The sequence below is a fragment of the Anas platyrhynchos genome, chromosome Z, assembly GCF_047663525.1.
Source record: "Anas platyrhynchos isolate ZD024472 breed Pekin duck chromosome Z, IASCAAS_PekinDuck_T2T, whole genome shotgun sequence".
Taxonomy (NCBI): domain Eukaryota; kingdom Metazoa; phylum Chordata; class Aves; order Anseriformes; family Anatidae; genus Anas; species Anas platyrhynchos.
The window spans coordinates 45,531,293-45,558,794 of record NC_092621.1 but is presented as its reverse complement, the minus strand read 5'-3'; the positions used below and the strand labels follow the sequence as shown (position 1 = coordinate 45,558,794).

Genomic DNA, 27,502 nt, shown 5'->3' with positions numbered 1-27,502 from the left:
AAAGCAAGCACCAGAAGTCATTGCTTCATTTTGATAGTTTTTTTTCAGTCGTTTGCAAATCTGTGTGTAATGCAGAGACGTTATTCTAGTCTAAACTCTGGGCATTCCTCGGAGAAAACAGGTCACGTGCCCTGATTAGAATTCTCCCTTCTCTGCCGGTGCCCGGAGACTGGCAGCGTGCTGGGAAGAGGCATTTCCCAGGAGAGCGTTACCCTTGCATGCATGCTAGCTTGCTGCCTTCTCTCACCATGGAAGACTATCAGCATCAGCTGCTGACAGTTATTGGGGGACTGATCTGTTTCTGTGCTCTGGTAAAATGCATCAGATTTATGAAATACGTTTTCCCACATACCTGGAGTGCTTTGCCTCAGGCTTTCTTTCCGTCGCTGGGAGAATGGGCAGGTAATGCAAACTTTCTTACCTTCTTCTTGTAGCTGAGTGATGAATTGTTACGTTACTAACTGGGAGAGGTTTTCCTTTCATTCTTGCCCTGTCCCTTCAGAACAGAACATGATTTCCACTAACTGAGTCTTGCTTCATTTCTTTTTTGTTGCCTTGTAGTAGCTTCAGGTTTATGAGCCTGAAGATTTTGCCTCCTTGGTGAGAAAAGAAAAATAAACTGTTAACAACTTGCACCCATGGTGTATAGATGTGAATTTTCTCCCCATTCCTACTTGTGATGTTTTTTTCTCCACTGGAAATGCTTTATTTTTGATAGCATTGCCTATATCCTCAATTTCCTTCTAGTACCCTAGTATATAGCCTCCATTCTTCAAAGCAACTTGTCTTTGTTCCTTGTGACTTTGCTCCAGACAATTTTCTGTTTTTTTTTTTTTTTTTTTTTTTGTTTTGTTTTTTTTTTTTTTTTCCAGAACTGATGACTTATCCTTAATGGTAGCATTAACAAACCAAATCTACTTTTGCCTAAAAACTACAAAAGCTGCAACTTGGCAGTGCTTTTTTAAAAGACATTACATATTCTCATAAAAATAACAGAAATGTTTAATAAACACGTTCTTCCTACTGAACACTGATGTTTTTCTTAGTCTTGATAAATTACTGGTATGAAGAAAGAATGAAAAGGTATTACAGTTTCTGAGTTCCTGGGCTACAGATGTCACTGATGGTGGCCTCTTGGTAAGAGGTGACCCCAAAAGTGCTCTTGTGCTTTCTTTCTTGCCGCCATGCTAGCAACTTGATGTCACTGCATAGAGTATATGCTTAACAAGCACTTTCACAGTGGATTAAGAAGAGATTAAATCCACCCCTTTACTGAAGACCTGTCTAAACACCAAGTGCTTCTGAAATAATGCACAGGCATTGTGTTAATGCTAGTCAGGTATAGACCTCACCTGTGTGTGTGTGGTGAGGAGCACTGTCTGGAACTCTCTCTGTAAAATCCTGTTTCTGTTGAAGGCATTCTTCATTTCCTTTGGTGGACCTTGCGTGCTCTGTCCTTCTACAAACACTAAGGTTTCTCAGCCTAGTAACGTTAATTAGACCTGACTGATTTGCTGCATCACATGGCACATGAGCTCCTGAGAATTGTGAGAATGAAAGTTGGAAGCTTCTTTTCCAGTGAGTGCTTGCTTTTTACCTGCAGGCTTACTAGGAAGGTAAAAATCCACTGCCTCCTCACCTCTGTTCTTTGTGAAATAAGAAGGTAATAGCTCTTCTGTTGGCAGTGATCTCAGCTGTTCAAATTCACCTTGCACTCCCGGTTTCTTTTGCAATTTAGAAGTTCTTAATCCATGTTTTTTTTAGACACTGACCCATTTTTAATTTTGCTTTGAAAACTTATGAGGTGTATGTCAGAATTGCTTTAGTGCTTGCCTACTTTACTTATTTCTTTCTTGATAAGAAAGGTGATAAACTTTTTCTTTCTATAGTTCCTCTTTTTACTTGCTTGCATAATATTTAAAGATCAGGATGCTTTACAAAAGCCAAGGCTTGTTTACTTTCCCAGTGACACTAAATCCAAAGGTAAACAGTGAGTCAGAAAGCTCTGGGAGAAGAGTATTTTATAGGTGGTGGTTAGGTTTTTCCTTGCAGACAAGAATTCTTGCATGAGAGAAGTATCACTTCAGCCACTAGTATCAGCTTCAGTCACTAGTTACTCCTTATCTTCTGCTGTACTGCCACAGACATACAAGCTAAAAAGCTGCAAAACAGAACACGTGAAAATGTGTGTACAGAAGACAACTCTACCATCTCATAGGAAATGGACTTGTTGCTGAGTGTTTCCTCATTGAATAATAGCTAGCTACTGCATAGGTTACTCTGAGGAGGGATTTGCTCTGAAGACAAAAAATGCTAAGTGAAGTAACAAAAAGATGAAAAAGTCAAGTCACAAGGGATTAAGTGGGGGAGGGCTGAAGGGGGAGAGAATTGATTCTGTGCTTTGCTAGAAGCATTTTGGTAATGTTCAAGAAATGCAGAACAGTAAGTTTAACAAATTCAAGAAAGAAAAACCTACAGTAGAGCAACAAATATAATCCCTCTTCTTTTTACTTCCTCCAGTGGTCACAGGAGCAGGAGATGGGCTTGGAAAAGCGTATTCATTTGAGGTAAGATAGATTACACACACTTAATTTTATTTTAACAAAATGGCAATTGCTACCCTTTACCAGTCTCCACAAGTTACTAACAAAATTCTAGGATTCAAAGCCAGTGTGACAAACATAGTACTAATCCTTCCCCTCTGTATGTGCAGAATAACATTAATCAAGTTCTGCAAGGAAACTGGTGTTGCATTTCAGAGGAAAGTCATTCATGCCTTACTGGTCTCATCAGTCCAAAGAAATAAAATGGAAACACTGAATAATCCAAAAGATTTTGTGTAGTCTATCCAGAGTGGGAAGTCTCCTAGGTTATCCCTTTTTAATCCCAGTTTCACAGCTAATGTGCTTTTAGTCTTTCACTGAGGTTGTCCAGCATTAAAAATAAAAATAAAAAATGTATTTTGTTAGTTGCAAAGTTGCAAAGAAAAGTCTGAGAGTCATATCTGAAATAATAAAGGATAACTCTATGCAAATGAAAACGAACTAAAAATTATGGAAAATATAATGAAATATATATGGTTTGATTAAGCATTGGTAGCTTCATGAGTCTGTAGGAGGAGGAAGGAGAGAGCCACAATCAGCTCTGCGCTGTTGTGCAGCCACTACATTTCACTTCACTGATATCACACATAACTGGTGACAAGGCAACCTTGAAGTTGAAATATCCAGAAGTTACTGTCTTCAGAGCTGAGACAACAGGGTGAAAATTAGCAGCCTTTAATATGTGAGAGCTTAGATTAGATGTGCTGCCTTCTGATGTGATACATTATATAAAAAAAATCTTTCATGGGAAAACACATTTGCCTTTGATTTAGTAGGTTGGATTTTTCAAAGCCAGCTTTCATAAGCATATGCGTTATTTACTTTAATCACCTGATTTTGATTACTGGGGGTGGCAATACAATAAGTACTTTTGAAAGGGTGTTGAATGTAGGAAGCACAAAGATACCAGGTGTTGTGTATATATCTATGTATAGTTTAATATTTGTAGTTTAATATCTGTCATAGTTGTGATAAAGATCACATGCTCTCCTGTGGAAGTGAAGGGAAAATGCTACCTTCTGTCTATTGACTGAGCTGCTGTAATGCTGAGCAAATGGCAAGGGTCTGCAGATGCAGCTTACTGAACTAACCCCGTATGGGAGCACCTGGTGATATTTCAACCATGTGAAGTTTGCAGGCACCTGAGAGTGTCTAGATCGGATTCTCTGTTTTTGTTCTGTCATATGGGTTATACAACAGTAAATCCCATTTAAAAGGCCATTCACGGCATGCGAATCATGAGAAAGTATAAAATAACTACTGTCTTTTCTTGAAAAAACAGTTCTTGGCTGGAACTGGCAAGATTTTGTGGAACATTTGTTCATTATTTTTGGCTTTTGTGTGATGACTGAAAGCCATCTTGATCCTCGCTGAGACGTACCTTCCTCCCCAGGTGGTCTCTTTGATTGAAGCTGTGGTCAGCTACTGCGCTGTGGGGCAGATCCCAAGCCCACACCACATGAGCTCATAGTTTGGCACGTCATCTCGCTGGCTGAGGTCAAAGCACACGCTTGTGTGTGGCTTGTGAATAAATAAACCCAAACCTGCTGTTTTAATGTCTCTGTGCCTTTGGAGTTCCTGGCTCAGTGCTGCTGTCTGCTGATCTGATGTCGGAGTACAAAGTTCTCTGATGTTCTGCTGGAACAGGTCCCACTGGTATCGTGGGCCGATGGAGAGGCAACACACATCTTGTCTGTGGGCCCTGGGGCCACAGCGTCTCTTCCTCTGAGTTTGTGCTGCAGCAACAAGTGATGAATTTCCTTGAGACGTGGGCTGATAACAAGTTACAAACTAATATAGGGGCTCAGGCTCCTGTGGTACAGGCAGCTGAGGAGAGCAGTCTTCACGTTTTGGAAGACTAGTGTGATGTGGCTTTCTCTGCTCAGTGTTTCCTGTGGAAACTCGAGTTGGTGCTCGTGAGTACAGCCCAGGAGATAGAGGTTCAGGCAATGATTACAGTATTTACTGGGTCAGAACCCTTGTTTCCAAGGTTTATAGACAGATACAGGCCTCTGCGAAATCCATTAAGCTCAAGAGCTGTCTGGATCTGTGTGAGCAGCCAGGCAGCTGTGAGGTCTCAGAATACTGCTTTGTTAATGCCAGGACACAGATTTTTCAGAGCAAATTATTGTCCCTTTAGGTTCCTAAGCTTGTGTTGGCAGGCAGGCACACCTTGAGCTTATCCTCTCCTGCATGAAATTCCAGGCTTCTGAGAAGGCTCTGACTGTACTGACATGTCAGGGTGATTTTGAAGGACTGGCCTTTGTGAACATATGGACCCCATCCCTTAAACTAACTACTGTGATGTCAAAGAGCTGGCTTTTGGATCTAGTTTGCTATAATTTTTCCAAAAGCCAGGTTTCTGTCTCAGGCTGTCATGTCTGAGAGATCCTTGACATCTCCACTCACTTGTTAGCACTTCAGGTACTGGTACAGGCTTGTTAGCTCTGTTTTCCTGATGTAACAGCAACAGAAGTGCTTTAGGATCTCCTCCTGGCTTAGCACCTCAAATATCCTGTTTGTATAGCCAAGGCCATTCCATATTCTGACATTTACAGTTTTACCTCTGCACACTTATTTTATGGCAGAACACAAGAAGGGTTTGGGGGACTGATGTGGTCACCTTTTACTTTTTTTTTTTTTCTTTTTTTTTGTGGTAATTATTAATATTTAATAACATGCTTATAAATCTAAAGGTATCTAAATCAATGTTTTAGCACACCACTTCAACCCAGGCCATTCTATGGTTCTATGATTTTGAGAAAGGCCTTGCATTCATTTATTAATGCAGCCTTTTTTGAAATCTCAAACCTTTGTCCTATTTCCTGAAATCCTATGCAATATTACCAACAGTATAATAAAAGCTAAATATGATCTGAGTTTTTCTGTTCCAGTTGAATATGCAGTCTAATTTCTCAAGTCGATCCTGGATTTATTCCTTGAAATACTGCTGATCCAGTTGTGTTGTACAGGTGCAGAACTAGCGGAAAGCTTTCAGAATCATCTGCCCTGTCTCGGCCTGCTGGACCAAAATGGGTTGAAGGATTTGAATCATAGGGATCCTTCAGGCCTGATTCCCAAGCAAGGGAAGAAAATAGGTGTGGTCCTGAGGAAGAGAGAAAATCTTTTAAGATTAGTAGAAAGTTATGGTAGGTGTGCACAGAATTATTATGAAGGATTTAAAATTATTATGTCTAATGATCCGTGTAGAGTATAACCAATCTGTCAGTATAGCTGCAGATACAGTTTGAATCTAAAACACTGTCGTGCCTCGCATGAAGCTTTATTGTCTGAAAATTTCATTTGCTGGAAGATTTACTTCAGACTGTAGCTGCAAAAACGTGCTGGAAAATACAGGGTGACTTCACATGAATTAGTGTGGGTTTAAGCTTTTTAACAGTGTTTTTATGCCATTCCAGAACGCAGATCCCACCAGATCTCCCTTTAACATTAATCCCACTTCCAAAGGCTGAGATACCACACGTCTGTGGCTGCAGGCTGCAATACTGCTCCCGCATGTCGGCAGCCTCAGAGGGCCGGGAGCATTTCGTCCCTTTGCCACTGGGAGTCAGAGTTTCCTCACCCAGCAGGTCTGCGTGGTGCGGCGCCGGGAAGATGCTTCGCGCTAAGGAAGTCTGCGCTAGAAGTTACTTTTCGTTTGCAATGTGGCTGTGTTAAAACTGCCGTGGGTGGCCAAGAAATTCCTCTTTTTTTTTTTTCTTTTTTTTTTTTTTTCTTTTTCCTAAATACAATTCATTTTGTTTGCCTCGGGGGTGTTTTTGAGTCACGTATGGTCATTAAAATGTCCCATGAAACTGATTTCTGAAGAGAATGTGTGCTTTCTATGTGGGTCAGGGGGCAAAAATAAAAGACTAGGCAGGTGTGCAAACATTTTTGTCTTGAGAAATGGCTGCCACAACCTTTTGCTTCTGGTTAGTCTGGTATACAAAAGCAGAGGTGAGTCCTCTCACCTGCCAGTTTGTGATTTTGTTTGCCACAAGTATATATGCTTTTGGCTAAAATACAACAGTCTTAGCAGTGGGTATCATTATTTATTTATTTATTTATTAGGAGGGATTTTTCCTCCAAACAAAGCACAGAGAGATATAGCTGAGATGACATTGAGAAGCCCAGTGAGACAGCTTTAATTTTATTTTATGTATGACATGTCTGTTATTTGGTCTTGAATCTAAATGCTCAAAAAATCAAAACAATCCCCATTCAAACACCCCCAAGTGACAGGTAAGAATAAGTGACCACAGAAGCAGGGACCATGTCTCCGTTGCTTTCAAGTGGATAGGAAACAGCTTGAGCAAAGCTCATGTGGACAACGGGAAATTCGCCAGTGCAAAGACAATTAACGTTCTCTTCCTGAGTACCTCAAATAGAGCCCTTAAAATAAGCTTTCGAAACTCCAGAGCGTCTGAGCCTCTGCATGTCTCCTTGGAGCACAGGACAATTATGTGAGAGGGTCTCCGAAAGCTCAGGATTGTGCGTGGTCTTTGTGCTGAAAATGCAAATGGTCGTGGCTTATACATTTAATAGACAGTCTGCCCCTCGTACTCTCAATGTAGTGAATTTTTAAACAAAGGTCCTTATTCCTTAACATTCTTTTCATTGTTTCAGAAGAGCTCAGTAGGACAATCTGCTTCCCTCAAATAGGTTTAAGGAGAGTGCATTGCAGGGAGTCAGCGACAGAAATGAATGGGTCTTCAGTGTGTGGGCTTTGCCAGTTCGTTTCTTGGTCTAAGCAAACATGGTACTTTCAGATGAAGTTGGCTTTATCTTTTGTGCTGACTGATTTAACTCTCTTCTCCTTGCTCCCATGGCTATTTTTTTTTTTTTCTTCTGGTTTCAGCTCTATCTTTCGTTTCTTTGTGCACACAACTCTCTTCAACTGCTGCTTGTTAATACCTTAGTTTTACAAGCTGAGGGCATATTTTTCTCTCAGGTTCTGCCTAGAACTCTTTAGCTGATGGGAATGGGAGGCCTAGGGAAAACGGGAGAATACCCTTCTCTATTTGTTCTGCACATGGTAAGACCAAACTGACTATGGACTACTGTGTTATGTGCTGTTCACAGCTGTAAACTTCAACTCTTGCCAATATCTTTGTGGAAGTACCTTTGTGTGACTGTATTTTCAATTTTTATGCATGGACTTACTGGACTTTTTCACTTTTGCTTGTTTGTTTGTTTGTTTTTTAAGTTTGTATCTAATGAAAGAAACAAAATTTATCCATCTGTCCTGTGTGAGATTTTATTTCTATTAAGTACATATGAATAAATCCATATCCCTGCAAACTCTTGATTCTTCAGTTCAATGTGCTCAGTGTACTTCCTCAAGATAAAAAGCAAAATGTGAGGGTCAAAGATAGTGTCATCAACATATTTGTTTTCTAATGTTTTTCTGGGAAATGTCATGTTGTCTTCATTCCCTGTGAATATTCAGTCACTTGAAACAGGCTAGGGTTGTTTATTTTTTTTTGTATGTATTGAGTTTTCATTACTGTCCAGTGTGTTTTTCTCATAATGGTCCAAGATTATACAGAAGACTATTAGAATCCAAATCACAGACTATTAGAATCCAAATTAACGTTTGACCTGTTTTCAGTATCCGTTGCTTAACATTAGGCAGGTGATAAGTGACTGAAAACAATTAAGTAAATCTGTAATTTTTTTTTGTTGTAAAACTAGAAAAAATATCTTCTAAAAAAAATCTTGTCAATATTGACAAGTCTGAAAAGTCTGACAACTTTTATATTCTCCTCTTGCAGCTGGCAAAACGTGGATTAAATGTGGTTATGATAAGCAGAACTCTTGAAAAACTGCAGAGAGTAGCTGCTGATATCGGTAAGCGTTCATCTCAAACTTACTTTCCTGTTTAGTAGGCTGGCTTGGCAGGAACCTGGAGGTCTGTTTCCCTGGTACCGCATCTACTATTGGTGGGCCCCTGGTATTGCTACAGACTGAGCCCCAAGTATTGATGCAATATAACAGATACTTTGTTTGATGTCACTTTGTTTTTTGAACCCTTCTAGTCATGGACTACGTTAAATGTACATGCTCTAATTCAAACATTGCAATGGATTAGACACATTAAAAAACAAACAAACAAACAAAAAACCACGACTGTAGGTTCTGTACTGGCTTAAAACCTTTATTCACCTGAGTTTAAATTCTATAAGTACAGGCAAAGCAGATGTAGTGCTAGACTTGTCTGAATCATCTATGAACCAGTTTTTGCTCAGGAAAGATTGCCTTTAGACTAGTTCTTGGAATATAGTGAAGGAGGAGCAGAAATGAAATCATTGTAGCTGTTGTCTTTTTTTTTTTTTCCTTTTAAGATTTACAAGTTCCATTTGGCTTTTGATAATGCAGTTAAATAGTTCATCTTTAGAATTAACGTTCCCTTTCTTTCCTGCAAAGTGGATAAGCCATTTGCCCTGGGGAATGGCTTGTTTAAATACATTAAGATTGACAGTTAGGATTTCTATAGGAGTCAAGTGAGTTTATATCCTCCATTAACTTTAGAGATTGTGTTAATCAGGGTTATTTTTCCCACAGTCTCTTCTTCTATACATGGCTTCCATCCACCGTGCTCCTTGATTTGCAGGCTCCTGTGCTAAGCATGTGTCACTTGGAGGTTTACAGCCCTGCCTTTAGGCAGGCGGGGCACCTGGCTGCAGCAGCACATCAGGTTTGGGGCGCTCATCTGCCGAGCATGCAGTGCATCTCCTAGGGAAGCTTCGGGAGCTCCTCCTGCTGAAGCAAGGAATTGATTGGACTTCTAATTCTAATTGGGCTTCTAATTTATTTGTCCATTATCCCCCTGTCTGCCTTCCTGGAAAGGCTGCGCAGTGCTGAACCCTGCAGCAGCACCCAGCCAAAGACCTACCCTGTCCTGGAAGGCACCAGTGTGGCAGCCCACCCTGTGCCAGTGGGCACCACAAAGTTTTGTTTTCCATAAAGTTTGCTGAAATTAGTGGCAGCTCTCAGTGAGATCTTTCCATTGTTTTCAGTGGGTTTTGGCTCATGCTCAGAGTGACTCATGTCTTATTGTGTCAGGCTGGAAATGGGTGCGTAACAACTAGTAGATGTCACAAACAAAAGGAAGAAGAGGAAGATATGGTGATGACAAGCAGAGAGCATCTGATCTAATGCATGGATAAAAAAAAAATAGTCAGCAGGGAGCTCTGGATGTGTACTTAGGTTAAAGCTTTGGAATGGCTCCTCTGATTTCAATTTGCAGACTCAGGCTTTACTGTAATTAAACTAAACAGTTATTGGAAAGGAAGAAGAGTTAAATTTACTGTGATTTTATGTAAGTAAGTAAACAATGCAAACCAAAAATGCAGCAGAAACTTAACAGAATGCTTTTACTGTTTTCTAAATTCTATAACTCTCACTGGCTTTTTTTTTTTTTTTTTTTTTTTTTTTTTTTCTGAGCATCTTAAACAAGCAGAGTCTTACTTCAAGCAGTTATCTCTACCCTGAACTAACATGCAAGGAGATTAAGGCACAGAGAGATAGAGACACAAAAATTATCTCAGGCTACGTAAATATGTCGTAGGACTGTGCACATTGCTCATGTTTCCTTTTGCTTAACAGCGAGACTGTGTATCTTTTTCCGATGAGTTGGACACAGTAACTAGACGACTTGACTCCCTTCTCAACCTGATGACACTATTTGCGTAATTGTACTGTAGAATTCCATTCAGACACTGAATAATATAAACGAAAGGATGTTAACAAGGGTAATTCCAGAGGTCTCACTAGCTGGCTTTCAAACAGCCCTGTGGATTGTAGGGACGTCTGAGAGCAGCTCTCAGAAATGGAGCTTGCAGCAGACAGAAATCCACAAGCAGAAAAACCATTCTGCACTGGAACCAAAAGCCAGATTTCCACCTCAGTGTACCAGATGGCTTTTCCAGAACATGAGATAAAAGATAAAAAGTAAGTCTTGTGAGTGCAGATGGAGATATCCACTGCACCAGGTATACTGCTTATTTAATATGTTTACTGTTGTGGTTGTAAAGCCATTGACCAGGAGATTAGATATGATGGAATGCTATTGGATGTACTCCTTCTTATTTGTCTTCTTACACTTCCTAAGCAAGCTGTACAAAGAGAGCTAGATCCTGATAGAGAAGTTATAACCCTAGAATTGGTTTAGAAGACCAGGGCCTGTACTTGTTCAGCTGTTAAATCACGCCAAACAACAACTACAAAAAGACACCTCTGTAACACATTAATATATTAGCCACAAAAAGATATCTATCTATCTATCTATCTATCTATCTATCTATACATGTAGATATACATATATATATATATATATTTATATATATGAAGAAACAAGTTTGCATTTAAAGAAAGAAAGTGCTTGATCCTCAGAATGCAGTTGGAAGTACAGCTACATCATCTTAGACTACTGAACATACAGGTCATGAATTTGGATTTAGTGATTAGGTGAGTAGTTTATCAGAGTTTCCCTGCAGAAATCACATCCGCTGCTGTAGAATAAAGCAGCAAATACAAAAATCACTCCACTGAATGGCCAAGAACCAAATGTGTCTCTCTCCCACTAAGTCTGGTAAAGGTACTAGCTGTGTCTAGCTGTCCCCAGTACTACACTGTGTCCTTCACTTCTCCTTCCAGAGCTGGCTCCAATAGCTAAGCAGGTAATAAGCTGAGATCACTGAGGGTTTTTATTAGCAAAAAAAAAACAAAACTCCCTTGGCACATCCTTCCTTTTCCATTAAAGGTGGTTCAGCATACGTGTTTTGTCTTGCTGATCACTTGGGTTAAAGCGTGACTGCTTAAGGCTGATTTCCCAATGCACACTACTACTGCTACATAACAGAGCACCTCAGGGCCTTGACCAATATTTCTGAGTGCTCTACTGACTAATAGTAATTCCCAAGGCTTTTTTTCTTTGTTGCTCACTGAGTTCATGTTCTCTTGTATCTTCTATCATCTATTGCAGTTCTATTTTTATCTTCATTCTCTTTGTTTCTTCTCTGTTTTCCTTTAATTTTTGAAACTGAGGTTTATTATATTTCTGAGGAGATACATTTCTTTAAAAGACAATCAAAATGTAGCCAGAAATGTAGCCAGAGCTTGAAATTTATAATTTTACAGAACTTTTAATATTTCTCCTGTCATATTTTTTTAGCTTCTTTTTGTTGTTTAATTAACATCTTGTTTTGCTCTTCTCTCTGCAAATTTCTGCTGAACATGAAGCCTGAATGCTTCTAGTGCATGTTCAGATTTTGTAATAGCACTTCAAATGTGTCTCCTATTGCTACACAGATCAATTCTTGTGTAACTCAGATATTCATTTTGCTACCTCAGGTTTCCTGAAGATTTCCTGAAGATCTTCCTAACTCTCCAAACAGAAAGGGAGAGTTTCTGGCAGCCTTCATGTTCTAACCAACTTCATGCTTCTGCCAGATTTATTCTCTTCTTAGTAAATTTCAAGAGGCAGCATGTTATCCTATCTGATAAGTAGGATTCCCAAGTGGTCTGAGATCAGAAGGAGTTAGATGATGTTTAGTTAGTTTAATGATACATTTTGTAACACATCAGATGAAACAATACAGCTCAGGTTTTTAATTTTCCTTTTTTTTTTTTTTCTCTTTTCTCTCTCTCTTTTTTTTTTTTTTTTTTTTAAGGGAATAACCTATTCCGATGTTTAAAAACCTAGGTTCTTTGCTTCTGGCACATTTAGGACTTTGAAAAAGAGTTGGAGTAGTTTTGGTCTTCAAAGACTAATGTAAATCTTTGTCACAGAGAGGGAGAGACAGAAGATACTTGGAAAATATTTTTCGTCTTTCTCCTATATAGACTTGTTATCATTTTCTAAAGAGCTATCCCTGGATAATTCATTTATGAGCACGATAGATTTATTTTATTTATTTATTTTATATATATATATGTGCTGCTTTATTCTTAAATGAGACAGAGTAAAGCCATCTGGAGTACTTTGTTTGTTGGCTGCGAGTGCTGGTTGCAGCAGCGCATTTGTGTGCCGACAAGGGGATGCAGAGAAAGGCCAAATGGTTTGTTTGATCCTAATTTTTATGCTGCTGTAGTTTTGGCTGCCCTTCTTGTTGCCCGCAAGAAAGATGGCCACAGCATCACTACACTTCTGAAGACCATCTTGTTTTGTTTATAGAGCTCTTCAATCATCAGGTCACCGTAGGTGTCTTCTCCAGCTGTTGCTCTGTTCTTTCTCTTCACTCCGTTTACACTCACAATGTCCTTATTCTTTGTAGCTGCACTGTTCCCCCAGTTTGGGTCTGCTAGGGGGTCATTTGCCACTAGAGTTGCTTTTATAGGTTGAAGGTTCAAAGGGTGTTTCATCCTTTTCATGCACACAACTGCAGCTTGGAAAGAAGGCAAGAGAAAGGGCACTGCGTCCTCCTTGCCCCTGTCATGGAGACAGATGTCCTTGAAAATCACACAGAAGACGCAGCCCGCTTTTAACATCTGGAGTTGGAGCATCTGCTGTTTCCTCAGACTGATTCTGTTGCTTTGGTAGCGTGAGGTGTTTGAGGCTTGCAGTACATTGAGGGGCAAGGAGGGATCAGCCTGGGAATGGCATCCCTTTAATCCATCCTCTAACGCAGGCCCAGTGTGGCTGCAAACTGGCTTGCGGGACTCAAAGCCCAAACAGGCTTCCTGCCAGGCTTGCTGGCCTAAGGTGTTCTGAGGCCTTTTCCTAAATCTGAACAGACACAGAGAGGTGAGGCACGACTTGAGAGTAAAAATCGGTGAGCAATTCCTATTCAAAGCAGCGCTCTCTGTTGCCTATATGACAAAACCAAGCTCCAAGCAAGTTCGGGCAGTTTCCCAAACAAGACTCAAAGCAGATTTTCTGCCATCCATGTGCACCTGAATTCCTCCTGGTGCTTGAAGTGAGTCTGCAACCCGATCATCTATTGACGTTTCCAAGATTCACTTGTCACTTTTTTCAGCAAACTTCATCTGGATTTCAGGTTGCCCATAAAACTTGAAAGCAGGTTTAGTAGCAAGAATTTACAATGTGAACAACTAGTTAGAAAAGACCTTACTGGGCCCCTTTGAAGGAGAACCTTGCCTTTAAAAATGAGTAAATAAGAGCCTCTACCTCTTTTCCTCATGAAACTTCGTTGAAAATATGGACAGTAATAAATCAACTGCTGAGAAAAATGGTAATGTACAGCTGGGCTCCACTCCTGCATAGCAATGATACTGGAAAAATCATACACATTTCCCTTTCCCTTCTGTGTAAATTGACCTTGCAAAATTTAAGCTCCAACTTCCTTTAAATGTCTTTTAGTTCAGCAACATCCTAAGATTCAGTCCACAAAGTTGCAAAAGTAGAAACAGGAGAGGAATTGGGAGAAAAAGATGCAGAAAATATGGCATCACAACAAGTCCTGTTCTCCCCTCCTCCTACAAGACAAAAATGAGTGTTGCTTGTTAAAATGTTCATCTCATATATGAAAACACTTTAAAACAATTCTGCAAAACTGTGCTTATGTCAAGGATCTGGCACCCACATTCACTTGTCTAATGTATGCTGACAGTGTTCTTTTATAAATATTATGACAACCAGGGGAAGAAGTTCTATATTGTTTATTTCCTCCCCACCATCCCCCCTTTTTTTTTCTCTTGCTGAAGGACTAAATGCTGTTTAGATTTTGTGAGGGAATTTCCATTGATTTCAGGGCATAAATTCATCCTATTTCCCAGGATATTTCCCCAAAAACAACAGTAACCGGTGAGAGTGTTTTGCTTGTGTTGCAATTCTTTTAAAAACCAGAAAGTTGAAAAAAAAATCTAATTTTACAGTGGGCATTATTAAATGATATATCTCATTATCGCTCTTATTAATGAATTACAGTTCTCCCTCTCTCTGGGTAAATGCAAAGGAATGTTCTTTTTTTTTTTTCTTAATTTCAGAGCAGGCCACAGGTCAAAAGGTGAAGGTTATACAAGCTGATTTCACTAAAAATTCAGTATACGAGAACATTGAAAAAGGTCTGCAAGGCTTGGAAATTGGTGTTTTGGGTGAGTCACTAAGGTCTGTTAATTAAAGAGCGTTTTATGGCTGCAGTGCATTAAGCAAAGAATTGTATAAATGATGTGTGTCATAACAACTTGTTGGCCAACATGTGAAACCAAGCACACAACTGCCTAACGCATTTAGCATTAATTATCTCCAACAAGTTTTAAAAGTGAATTAAGATTCTCCAAGCATTTCCCATTTCTCTGTATAGTGGCTTCTTTTACTGTGAAACCTTTTCTGCCACTTCATGAGCAACATCCAGCTTGTGGGGTGACTGCTTCCCTCTTTGGCCTCAAGGAATCCATTTTCTCTATGGGTTGTTTTACAGCTGTGTGCAATTCTCATATTCAATCTGAAACAAGCCTGTGGCTAATGCTAATTGGTATGATCCACATAGAAAAAAAAAGAAATATATATATATATATTGGTTAACAAAATTATCCTTTTAGTAGTGAAACAAACAAACAGAACAACAACAGAAGAAACAAACAACTCCCCTAAACTGTACAGCAGATTGTTTTTTTGTTCCCTGTAGTCTATACCAACCAGTGCTGATGACTTCATTAAGAGTAAGACTTGATGCTTGCTGAACGAACACTGATGAAGCAGCATTTCTGTTCATGTACAGCTTAGAAACTCAGTCTTGAGGAGAAGCCATTTGTTTAACTATCTGAACTGCACACTTTATCCAGATGTGGTTCTTATCATTATGTTTCCTTTGATTAGTTAACAATGTTGGAATGCTTCATAATCCTCTCCCGTGCCGTTTCCTTAATGCACCAGACATAGACGAGGTAGGATTACTCCATGGTTTTCTATTTCCAATATAACAATTATGCACCGTAATTCTTCTTAACAAGGGACAGATTCTGTCCCTACTACAATCAGTGGATATTTAAGTGTTCAGTTGTGTGGGAAAACTACTAGGCCTGATGGAGCATCTCCTGATGTGTTTTTAACGTTCAGAAAAGCTTGCACAAGAAACAGAATGGTATAGTTTAACTAAATTGCTGCAGACACTAGCAATATAAGAGCTGGCCTGGCCACAGCAGAGATCAGCAGCCTCTCTGTCTCACTGCTCTCACGTAGTGTCATGGGGGCCAGCCAGAACATTCCTGTTATTAGTATAAAAAATTATTTCTTTAAGACACTGTTGATTTGATCTGTGGGAAAATAAAAAATAAACCTTGCTTAAACATGGTTTACTTTGGGGGGAGGGATTTATTTACACGCTTAGAATAGTTTGACGGAATTGTGGACTTGATTCTTTGCCTTATTGTTGTTTACCCGTACAGTATTAACCACGAAATAAACAGCTTCCAAGTGTATTTCTTGCTAAACCTTGCCCCAGGATCTATTCAGTCAAATTGTCAACAACTGCTACAAACCAGAGATCCCCAAGCTGGCTCTTCCCGCAGTGTCACAGCGATGTGATGGCACCTCTGCTGCTGCTACAGCTTGTGTTTGTCTGCTGGTTGTGGGATGATACCTCTACACGGCAGTGCTTATGCTGTGTAGATGGCTTGTTAAAATGGTGCTATTTCTGCCAATGGGAGCCTGGCATCTTTGTAATTTGGGTGTCCTTTGGTATGCATCTAGCTAGGTTTGCTGGTACAGCCACTGCTGGGACACCACGATCCCAGGTATTGCCATGTCCAAAGACTTGTCTGCTTGTCTGGGCAAAACAGAATGCACTTAATCAAAGGGATGCAAGGCAGATTTGGATGTCATGATTAGTAAAAATAAATAAACAAATAAATAAATTCACTCCTCACCTGCCTTTGGGTATCTTACATAATAGGCATAGTGAAAAGCCAAGGCAACCCTGCTTTGTAAGGAACTTGGAATTGCTAGCTTTGCTATCTAGATAAGCCACACACTCTCTGAGGTTATCTATAAACTTTATGTTTTCTTGTTTCCTGTAGAACCTTGTCAACTGCAACATTATTTCTGCTACAAAGGTATGTGCCACACACATGGCAAGTCTGTAACTTATTTCATTAGAAAAAAATTAGTCCCACAGAAGAGTGACTGATTAATTTTCCTGATTAATTTCATTCAGTTTATCCAGAGAGGTATTTTTTTTTCGGCTGTAAAGTCAGCAATATTTTAAGGACCCTTTTGGATTCTACTGCCTACAAAATATTTTGATCTGTTGATTGGGAATGTTTTAACACTGTTTCTTGGTTGACGCACATCATTAAAATGTAGCTGAAACATTTTGTAAAAACATGATAATTTTGGTAAAGAGAAGATTTGTTTCAAAACCAACATCTACAAGACAGGAAGGTTTATAGTACTGTACTTTTTGTACTGTACATGAGTTTTTGACAGACAAAAAACATTTTTCTATCAATGTAGGAGAGAAACTTCAGGAGTTGACTCCCAATTCAGGATTGTTACCTCTTGGAGTTAATTTTGGTTGGCTACTTCCCTTACAAGAACAGTTAATATTTCATGCTTTGAAATTCCTATTGCTCTACTGTTTGCAAGCAGCATGTTAACATGAACAAGAGCAGAGCAAGAGCTTTGTAGTTCATCTCAACCTTGGCAAATATCTTTCTAAACATGACATGAAAATTATCAACAGATGTTCCCCTTTCTTTGACTAGTAAACTTTACCTCCCAGATTTGTAGTGCTGCTTGATGACTTCAGATAATAGATCATGTAATATCAATCAGTTTAAACAAATTATTTTATAAACTAGTTTGGTGGACTTTCCACTCCTAAGTTTTATTCCGTTTATTTGGTGAAAGAAGATTGCAGTATCTGAATATTGAGTATATATGCCTCACAAACCCAGCCAAAAGTTTTGTACCTTTGCAGTCTGGATCCAAGGTGTCCTCCACTTACCACTTCAAGCCTTATACATGCCACAAAATCAATATCTTCCACTTCCCCAAGGCTTGGTGATACAGCTACAACCTTAGTGTTACAACCACTTGGTGATTCCATTCCCTTAGTGTTCCAACCACTCCCTTTTCACTTCTTCACAAAAATTCACCTTCCACCAAAACACAAAGAAGAAATCATGCTCCTCACCACTGTTGCTCATGGCTTGGTCCCAATCATGATTAATTTCACACCCACTGCCTTATCCCTGACTTGACTGCTGGTAGGGTGCTGCTCGTCTCTTCTTGCAGTAGGATGCCTGAGCTCCAGATACTCCTGTATCCCACAGATATCAGCGGGATTTTCAGCACTGAGAAAAGGCAGGAACTTTTCCTGTGTTTTCCACTTTAATTGGAAATTCTTCTTCACTCAATTTAATGTGACCCATGCTGTCACCCTTTCTGAAAATGAAGCTTGCAAAACCAGCCCTGCTTCTACAGTCCTGTTGTGCATGACGACACTACTGGGAAAAAAAAAAAGTGAATCAACAAGGACTGAATTAAGTTGCATCATTCAAGAACTGAACTAAATGATATCTTTCATTTTCTTTTTGTTATAGCCCTTGACAAGTTAGGTCACAGTCTTATCCTGTGAAGATTCATACATCACATATGTTTATAAAGAATCAATAGTATGAGTATGAATTCCCTAGGGAGTTAGGCTTAATATCAAGAATAATCTTCAAATTAACAGGCAGCAGGTAATTTCTTACCTAAAAATGGACTTAATTGCACTTCAAAAATTGAAAGAATTATTCTAACTGTTGTTAAAATCGAAATGCATGTTTAAATAATTATAATCAAAAATGGTCCTAGAGCTTTTCTGGTAGGAGGGGAGGAGAGGAGACTCGAGGAGACTCGAGGAGAGGAGACTCGAGGAGACTTGAGGAGAGGAGAGGAGACTCGAGGAGAGGAGACTCGAGGAGACTCGAGGAGAGGAGAGGAGACTCGAGGAGAGGAGACTCGAGGAGAGGAGACTCGAGGAGACTCAAGGAGAGGAGAGGAGACTCGAGGAGAGGAGACTCGAGGAGAGGAGACTCAAGGAGAGGAGACTCGAGGAGAGGAGAGGAGACTCGAGGAGACTTGAGGAGAGGAGACTCGAGGAGAGGAGACTCGAGGAGACTCGAGGAGACTCGAGGAGAGGAGACTCGAGGAGAGGAGACTCGAGGAGAGGAGACTCGAGGAGAGGAGAGGAGAGGAGAGGAGAGGAGAGGAGAGGAGAGGAGAGGAGAGGAGAGGAGAGGAGAGGAGAGGAGAGGAGAGGAGAGGAGAGGAGAGGAGAGGAGAGGAGAGGAGAGGAGAGGAGAGGAGAGGAGAGGAGAGGAGAGGAGAGGAGAGGAGAGGAGACTCGAGGAGACTCGAGGAGAGGAGACTCGAGGAGAGGAGACTCGAGGAGACTCGAGGAGACTCGAGGAGACTCGAGGAGACTCGAGGAGACTCGAGGAGACTCGAGGAGAGGAGAGGAGAGGAGAGGAGAGGAGAGGAGAGGAGAGGAGAGGAGAGGAGAGGAGAGGAGAGGAGAGGAGAGGAGAGGAGAGGAGAGGAGAGGAGAGGAGAGGAGAGGAGAGGAGAGGAGAGGAGAGGAGAGGAGAGGAGAGGAGAGGAGAGGAGAGGAGAGGAGAGGAGAGGAGAGGAGGGGAGAGGAGGGGAGAGGAGAGGAGGGGAGAGGAGGGGAGAGGAGGGGAGAGGAGAGGAGATTTTATTTTCATGATTTTCTGCTACTTCTAATCCAGGTAGAGAGAGAAGCAAAAAATCAAAAAAAATGTATGAGGTTTACTTTTTCCTTACAGTTATGATTCAATACCGAAGATTTATAAAATTCAGATACTGTTAAAAAACTGTAGATAAACATAAAGTTTTAATTGCCTAAGAGACTAACCTTTGAAATTTTTGACAGTTCAACTGATCGACAGTCCATTAGCTTTTCAAAAATATTTTCCAAAACTTTGAATGTTCCACATTTTAGCTGTTTGAACTGTACATGAATGTCTGAGGCTTAAGCAAATAGGAAACTGTGAATAAAACAAGATGAATGAAAAAACGTAATTGGAATGAGGGAGATTTATTATAATTCTTAACATACTTGTCTTACAGATGACACAAATAATTTTGAAACAAATGGAACCAAGGTAATTTTTTCTTTTTTTCAGAACTTTCACTTTGTTTTAGTTGCTGCCTCCACTTTATGCAGTGTTAGTTGTGTTTTTTCATTATCAACTTCTGCACTTTATGGTATGACGATCAGTAAGATTTACTTCTGGTGCTGTTAGTTCTGTGCGAATGAATGACAGTAAGTGCTACAAGTTTTCGGTCAATTGTAGAATGAGACAGAGAATATAAAATTTTGGTCTGTTTGTAGCAAAAACATGCAGGTGTTGCAGAAATAAAATGGCATGTGATGAGTCTAATTAGGCAAGCAACTATATTTGAATATATTGTCTTATTTTTCCAGAAGAGGTAGCCATGCTTGGAATATTACTTTTAAAGCCCTGGAAATACCTGTATTTCCTCCAAGAGGTTAATTCCGCTCTGTAATCCCTTTTGTCCTTTTAACAAAATGTGATTGTAGACACATCCTTAAACCAGAAGTTAATGTTTTAAAATGAAATTTCTAGAAAACATTAACTACTACATTTTAGAGGACAGTACATGCTTTTTGTTTTGGCAACAAAATAAGCTCTCACTGTTTAATTGTTTTGTTTTGTTTTGTTTTTCCTGGTTGTTTTGGAATAAATTGGTTTTAGTGATTTTTTTTACAGGGAGTTGTGAATAGGGAAACTAAAACAACAGATGCATGGAACAGGAAAAAGAATGTGCTGGCTAATGAGCAAAGGGGACCTACCAATTACTTAGGAGCATAAAATCTTTCCTCTGATGGCAAATTTTGCTCTGTTAGATGTACAATAGCATATAAAACATTCCTATGGTTCTGACTGCACTAGGCATTTAAGTTTCACTTATGCCATTATTCTTAGCTGCATTAGACTTAATTGCACCTAAAAAAAATAATAATAGCAAAAAAAAAAAAGGGTCTTTTGAGAGTGTAGTCTACAGTATTAGAGAGAGCTCTGCCTTTTGGGGGAAAATGTTGAATTCCACTTATGCAGATTTTTACTCTAATGCTGTATGTAACTATTTAAATTCAATTTCAGACAGAAGGGTCTTATTCTAAATCTGTCCTCTGGTCTGGGTACTTTTCCCTGTCCATTATACACAATGTACTCAGCTTCTAAGGTAAGTCTTTCATATTGCTTTATGAAGAACTCTTCTTCAAGTGTTTCCCCAAAAATTTATATCAGCAATACAGGGCTGGGTTTTCAGTTGACATAAATGTATTGTTCCACTGAAATAAGGGAGTGATGTGAATTAGCACTAGCTGAGAACCAAGAGTAGGTATGCAAATGAAATCCAGCTGAAGGTATGTCTCATCTTAGGCACATTTTTGCTGTTAATTAAATTGTGTTATACCAGTGCTCACAGTCTGTCCTCACTGAGGGAAGTGGTGACTTTTACTGGACTAGCTTAGCTAGCTTGCTTGAAACTGTAGATACATAGCAGTGTTAGATTTTGCTTATGGAGTCAAGAATAAAAACCCTAGTAGCTGGCTGGTGAGTTTCCTCACTTCCTAGATTTCACTTTAAAATACTACTTTGAGTTGAAACCCCAGACCTTATCAAAGTGAAAAGTTCCTGATTTTCACTGAAACTCCAAAAAATGATCTACTCAGATCAGGTTTATTTCAAATGAAAAATTCTAACAATATTTGCTTGAACATAGCTGAAGTTCAGCTTGGTAAGAAAAGCTAGTTTTTCTTGGTAAGAAATTCTAGTTTTCCATTTCCTCTTTCTCATTTTAACATAAGTTTCTCATTACTCAAAACTTGAACTACATTCAAGCCAGTCAATTTTTGTTCCTTAGAAAAGTTTAGTTAATATTATTTCTAAGTGATATGGTATATTGCTTGTTCTATTTGGACTTTTTTTTTTTTTTTTTTTTTTTTGAGTATTTGCTACCTTTATTTCTGAGTACTTTTTAAATTGACTAATTCTGTCAGTGCCCTGAAAGGAAGCTATTTTACTTGTCAGCATATTGTTGTATCATGCAATATCATGAAGCTATTAGTGTTTAAATTGAAAGGCCTCAGCCTCAGCCTGAGGAAACAGCCTCAGTTTTTCTGCTTAATATAGCTTTTATACTTGTAATTACAAAGGAGGGATTCAATGTTGTCAAGTTTCAGAATATTTCTAAAATCAATCCTTATATAAGAAAGTCATCTTATACAATATAAGTTAGTATATGTGTAATCTTTGTAATGTGAAGAAAAATTTAGAAAGATAAACCCTGAAGGCTGAAGCTGAAAATAGACAAACAAACAAACAAACAACTGCTCAAATATTATTTTGCAAATTATATTTATAGGCTATGATCATAGGTATACCTTGAAGGCATGAATTGTATTTCACTCATTCACCATTTTTACTGCAAGAAAAACTGCCTTGTAAACCTTGGAGTAGGAGGGTAGATATCAGCCAGAGATGACAGCCACACGCAAGAGAGCTAGTATTATAGGACTCAGATATTTTTATCTCTTGCATTTTCATAAATATGACAAATATTTCAATCCGGTCTGCAGTAATACTTACCCGTTTGATGTCTGGCTTGGGCCCATGCCATACTCCATCTTCCCTCATGCAGGTAGTCAGTCTATTTGCTAATCTATAGCTAATGTGGAACAGCAAAATATGTGTCTTGAAAAGATAATTTCTAGGTTTTTCAACACTCTCTGTGCTTGGTTGCATGATTCTTGTTCATTTTTTGTTAAGGACTCTGTATGAACATATTTGCAGGTGTATGTGAAAGTGCATAGTTTCCTATGCTAATGTTATTTCATTTTATTTTATTCTAGGCTTTTATATGCACTTTCTCCAAAGCACTACAAGCAGAGTACAGGGCAAAGGGAATTATCATACAGGTGGTACTATATCTCGCCACACTTGTCTTCGTTTCAACTACTTTTTCAAAAATTGTCTGGGGTGCCTAAACTTCTGTCTTGCAGGCTTTCTTGGTGAAGTGCTGAGTGACCCTATCAAAGCTTTATCTTCTCTCTATATGCAGATATAAACATTTTTCCTTATTTCACTACAGTGCCTTTATGCATTCCATATAGTCCCTTAATCCATAGGAACGATTTGTCCAATGCAGTGAAATTCCTCAATGTAAATGGCCGTATGTGAATATTCGATGACATTGCACTGCTATTATGTTTCTTATTTTAGGTAGTGGCTCCTTATGGTGTTTCTACTCCAATGACCATGCACCAAAAACCTGGTCTTATTACAAAGACGGCAGAAGAGTTTGTTAGTGAATCTCTGGATTATGTTACTTTTGGAGATGAGATTTTTGGATGTTTGGCCCATGAAATACTGGTAATTGAATTTGACAGTTTGTAAATGGGTCCCCAAAACTGATTCAAGGCTGTCTGGACTCAGTAGGTTCTTCTGACTGATTCTGGAATCCTCAAGGTTGGATTTCCTTAGGATAACATGCTAATAAAATAAATATGTATGTATGGCAGCTGTTAATGATGAGCATAAAAGTATAGGGAAGAGAACAGATCTACTGATAACTGGGAGGAATGAGCATTTCTCTCTAAGAGAAACATTCATACTAAAAGTATAAAGGAAAAGTTTTTGCATTTAATGTTTTCTATGACCTTTCTAAACACTTGGTTAATTTCTTTCAAGAGGTGTCTGTAACCCATTGTCTTCCTATTGTTTTTGTTTGATTATTCTAAAGGCCTGTGTCCTGCGGCTGATTCCGTTATGGGTATTCCACAGTGACCGCCTTCAAGAAGCAGTCCTGCATCTGTTCACCAGTTATCTGAAGAAAAGGTGGAGGAAGCCCTGATATCATTTTCTTTCTTCCTTTTTTTTTTTTTTTTTATTTTAAGATGTGCAATGGAAAACCCCAACAGGATACATTTTACTGTGGCTCTGTGTGTGAATGTGGAAGGAATCAAATCAGTTGGAGGCATAACTCCACCCAAATCACCAATCCAGTGATCACTGACTGGATCCAATGTATCTATTAAGCAAAATAATTACTGTCCCTTTCCAGCAATTTCTGGCCTTTAGATAGGTTCTAAGAAATGCTGCTGCTATTTTGATATAAGCTTGGTGGCCACAGATATTTATGCTTATTTGTTGTTCACAAATAAAACAATAATTTGCTTTATTCCCAAATTTATTCAGAATGTGTTTTGATGTTTTCAGGGAATGTTTTGTGCCTTTGGTTTCTTCTGAAAAGACAAGGAAATTTTTAGGAGGGAGGGGAAAAAAAAAAAAAAGAAAAGAAAAAAGGAGAAACTTTCTAGATATAAAGTAGACACCGGAACTTTGGAAATCTGCAGTCATATAAAATGTGCTTCTGAACAGAGGCTATGAATGACTTAGTCCTCTGCAACATCTGATATGGGCTGCAAATGCAGAAGCATAGGCAAAAAGATAGGCAGTAATTCTACATTCCTGGACGGATTCAGAAGGCAAATCTTTTGATTTCAAATACCTACTCATTCAGATGTACTTCTGTTTGTAATAAATCAGGAGTTTTTATGCATCTTCTCATTTTGAAGGTTTATTTTACTTCTGCTTTCCAAGGAACTTTTCCCCTAAACCTGCATTTAGATAGCAAAGGCTTTGCTAATAAAAATAAGTATATTTTGGTGTTTGATCAAATTATGAGGATGAGTCTTCGTAATCTTTGACAAACAGGGTGGAGAGGAATCACTAAATGTATCCTACTGGGTCCAGAAATTTCTGTATGCTGCATTCAGCCTAGTAACAAATCTAGGCAACACCACATAGACTTATGATACAATATCATATGGTCCTAACTTTCTGCACGTGCCTCCTATGATTGTTGCTGTAATTTTCACAAAGAATGACTAAGGATTACACTGAAATATTTGAACTAAGAGAATGAAAATAATGATATATAAAATGATAAATACTTTTCCTGAAGTACAAACAGATTTGATCATAAAAAATCACCTTCTTCAAACGGGTGAAGGAAAGGGGGACCCTTGCCAAGTCTTTCCATTGAGTTCAATTAAACTTCTTATATATTTGTGTTCTTTCATGTAAAAATTGAGAATGAAAGGAGAAGGTCACTTGCAGACCAGTCCTAAACACAGCATTAAAAAAGACATGTTTATCCCCTAAAATTGTGAAATTTTAATATATTGCAAATATTCTATATTTTTGCTGTTGTTGTTTTGAAACTTTGAAAATAACATGTTAAATGCTTTTTCTATGGCCCCCAAATAAAAGAAAACAAAGCATTTGAGATATTTAAGATATATATAAGATTATATAAGATAAAATATTTAAGATATTTAAGAGGATAAGCTCCAATTTGTACATAATGACATGAATCTAGAGTTCAGTACTTTAATGAAGACAGAAGTAAATGTATATCTTGATAAAACTATGTCAGTGTCAACATTATCATCTTGAGATGAGATTTTGAATGAGCTTTTTGACTGTGCTGCAAATGAAATCCTGTCTTTGAGCCAGACTCTTGAAGGACAGTAGAAAATGTGTCAAGATGGGGGAGCACTGTAATGTCATGGTAGCAATGTGTGCCTGGGAGGTCATCCCTGTTAGAAACCTTTATTTATAGTTCCCCTGAGACAAAATACCTGCAGTTATATCTGCAGGAGATAAAGCTTAATAAATGTCATCTCTAAATATCATGTTCCAAGAAGATGTTTTGCCTAATAGTTTTAATGGTCTGTAAGTGGAAGCTTTAGCTTCTACTTTCTGCATGTGGAAGTGTATATATCAAGATTGTTTTGCTGGTTTTTAAGACAGGAGTGAAAGAGACATTCCTTTTGGTATTGTTAATCATCATTAGAAATAAAAGCAGAGGACAAAGTTTTTAAAAAAACAGTTCTGTGGTTCAGGAGTAAGAGTTTCACTGATTCTTAGAGTATGAAATTAATTCAGCCTTTTCAAAATGTTTTTTACTTTATTTCTCATAGGTTGTGTCTAGTCTTAAAATGACAAGATTCTGTTCTTTGGAAAAGGAAGTAATTTCTTTCTATGATAGTAGAATTATTATTATTATTATTTTTGAAAACACCTTTTGTGTTTTATGTCCACTGTATCTCATACCCTTTTTTAATTAAACAGGCTCTTATTTCTGTATGGTCTCTTGTATTTTCTGGCTTTGTATAAAATACTTCTTCAAATAAAAATACTACTGAATAGTACCACCCAAAGTAGAAAACATCAGGAAGTGAAAGTGGGACATCTGTTCTAGACATTTCATCATTGCTGATTTGAAAAAGAAGGAATAGGAATGGTTTGTTCATCACTTCATAAAGACTGTTTTCCAGTGATTAAACTGTATCCTCCTAAGTGTGATATTTGTGCAGCTGTTCGGCAAATAAGTATTGACTATAATGTATGATAAATATTACATGTGGGCCAAAAGCTGAAGTCCCTGAGAGAAATGTTGATTCAATAAGAGGCCTGAGTGTGAAATGCAGGGGCTGTGCTTACCATTGGTATAAGTGCTCTGTCCCCATGGATGTATATAGCACGAAATGCACCACACCTATTCTCTCCTTGCCTCTACACTCTAAATATTCATGAGGCAATGCCTATGGGCAGCTCTTCACATGTTTGCTTTATGCATGTGAGTAGTCCCATAGGGGTGAAGGGACTCCTGCAGATAAGTGGCTGTGTCTGCTCTGCTCACATCAGTGGCAGTCATTTTACAAATTTCATGGCAGCAGTGACAATTCCTGAAGACTCTCCTGCGTGCAGCTTGGCCTGATAGCACCTAGTAGAGCTACATGCTCCCTCATTTTATCTTGGGTTTTTGCCTTAGTTACCTAACCCAGGTTGAAGAATACCTTTTTACCCTCTACACAACGATAAAAAATCTGTATGTTTGCCACGAGAAACAAATAACAGCTTATCTGATATACAGGGACACTCATAATATATTGTAGCGTTGGCACAGTCAGAGGTTAATAATCAACACAGACTCAGTTTCCAAGGCTTAAAAGTCTTGTAATCCATGACAAGTGACATTTCCATATTTCTTGTCTCAGTTTTGTTTATGCTTGTGCATGCCATGTGAGTCATGCAGGCTGTTGCTGAAGTTGAGCAATCGGCTCAGCGCAGATTTGTTTCTCTTGAGGAACAGGAGGATCTTGTTACTTGCTGCTCTTGCGTGGCCACTCTATTAGAGAAGCCATGTTTTGACCTTCGGGCTCGTTATTTTGTGTAACGTGAGGCTGGGATCTTGCTGACTTGCAGTCTTTGGGCCTTCTTCCCTCACAGTGCATTCGTTAACCACCCATGCCTGAGCCTGGGGGAGTAGCAGTTGTGCCTTCTGCTGTATTTTGTAGGCCACCTGTCTCCTCTGAGTGTTGACCAAATACCACAAAAGATGTGTCAGCTGCTCTTGCTGACAAACTTGGCCCTGGTTGATGGAGAAACAGAAAGTGGGGCAAAAAGGTAGAGCTTTTCACAGCCTGGGGAGTCAGGGGAAGAACTGCAGCCTGGCCTTTCTGCTTCCTCCACAGCAGCACCTGTGTTTTGTATTCGTGATAAAGCATAATAGTAATGCCTCCAGCTGCTGCATTGCACACTGACAGAGTAGCTCTCCAAGGACTTTACAAGAGAGCTCAGTGTTGCTCCTGTTTTACAGAGCAGGAAGAGGTGTGGGGAGGCAAAACAGCACATGCCAGCATTTAGTCAGGAGGAGGAGGATCCCAACCCCAGATGTGGGGGTTATGCCTCAAGGCCACAGGGTGTGAGTAATGGGAAGCCTCCATGTTTCATGTTTCCTTCAGCAGGAAGCCATCTAGCTGGCCCTGTGCCCTGCAGGCCACCACAGCCACAGGACAGGCCTCCTGGTACACCTATACCTGGTGTCT

The 27,502-nt window shown here is 39.1% G+C and overlaps 1 protein-coding gene across 3 annotated transcripts; it reads left to right on the top strand.

Annotated features, from left to right (window-relative positions):
* Positions 1 to 93: 93 nt before the first annotated feature.
* HSD17B3 (hydroxysteroid 17-beta dehydrogenase 3) lies at positions 94 to 25,757 on the top strand. Of its 3 annotated transcripts, none has more exons than XM_072031072.1 (12): positions 311 to 402; positions 2,521 to 2,567; positions 7,555 to 7,638; positions 8,378 to 8,453; positions 14,553 to 14,660; positions 15,385 to 15,452; positions 16,584 to 16,619; positions 19,645 to 19,679; positions 20,703 to 20,784; positions 22,457 to 22,522; positions 22,827 to 22,976; positions 23,347 to 25,757. In XM_072031072.1, exons 3-12 carry the CDS (start codon positions 7,579 to 7,581, stop codon positions 23,455 to 23,457), a joined length of 792 nt encoding a protein of 263 aa, XP_071887173.1. In that variant the 5' UTR covers positions 311 to 402; positions 2,521 to 2,567; positions 7,555 to 7,578; the 3' UTR covers positions 23,458 to 25,757. The 3 variants fall into 3 exon arrangements, with proteins under 3 accessions (XP_005020252.2, XP_071887173.1, XP_071887174.1); XM_072031073.1 differs by lacking the exon at positions 311 to 402 and adding an exon at positions 1,837 to 2,185; XM_005020195.6 differs by lacking the exon at positions 7,555 to 7,638 and having other exon boundaries at positions 94 to 402.
* The last annotated feature ends 1,745 nt before the right edge of the window (positions 25,758 to 27,502 follow it).

Excerpts from the sequence above, each read along its gene's own strand:
- HSD17B3 (XM_005020195.6), top strand. The coding sequence starts at position 219 with ATGCATGCTAGCTTGCTGCCTTCTCTCACCATGGAAGACTATCAGCAT. Across the intron at positions 2,568-8,377 it reads GAAAAGCGTATTCATTTGAG|CTGGCAAAACGTGGATTAAA; the intron begins GTAAGATAGATT and ends CTCCTCTTGCAG. Across the intron at positions 20,785-22,456 it reads CAATGTACTCAGCTTCTAAG|GCTTTTATATGCACTTTCTC; the intron begins GTAAGTCTTTCA and ends ATTTTATTCTAG.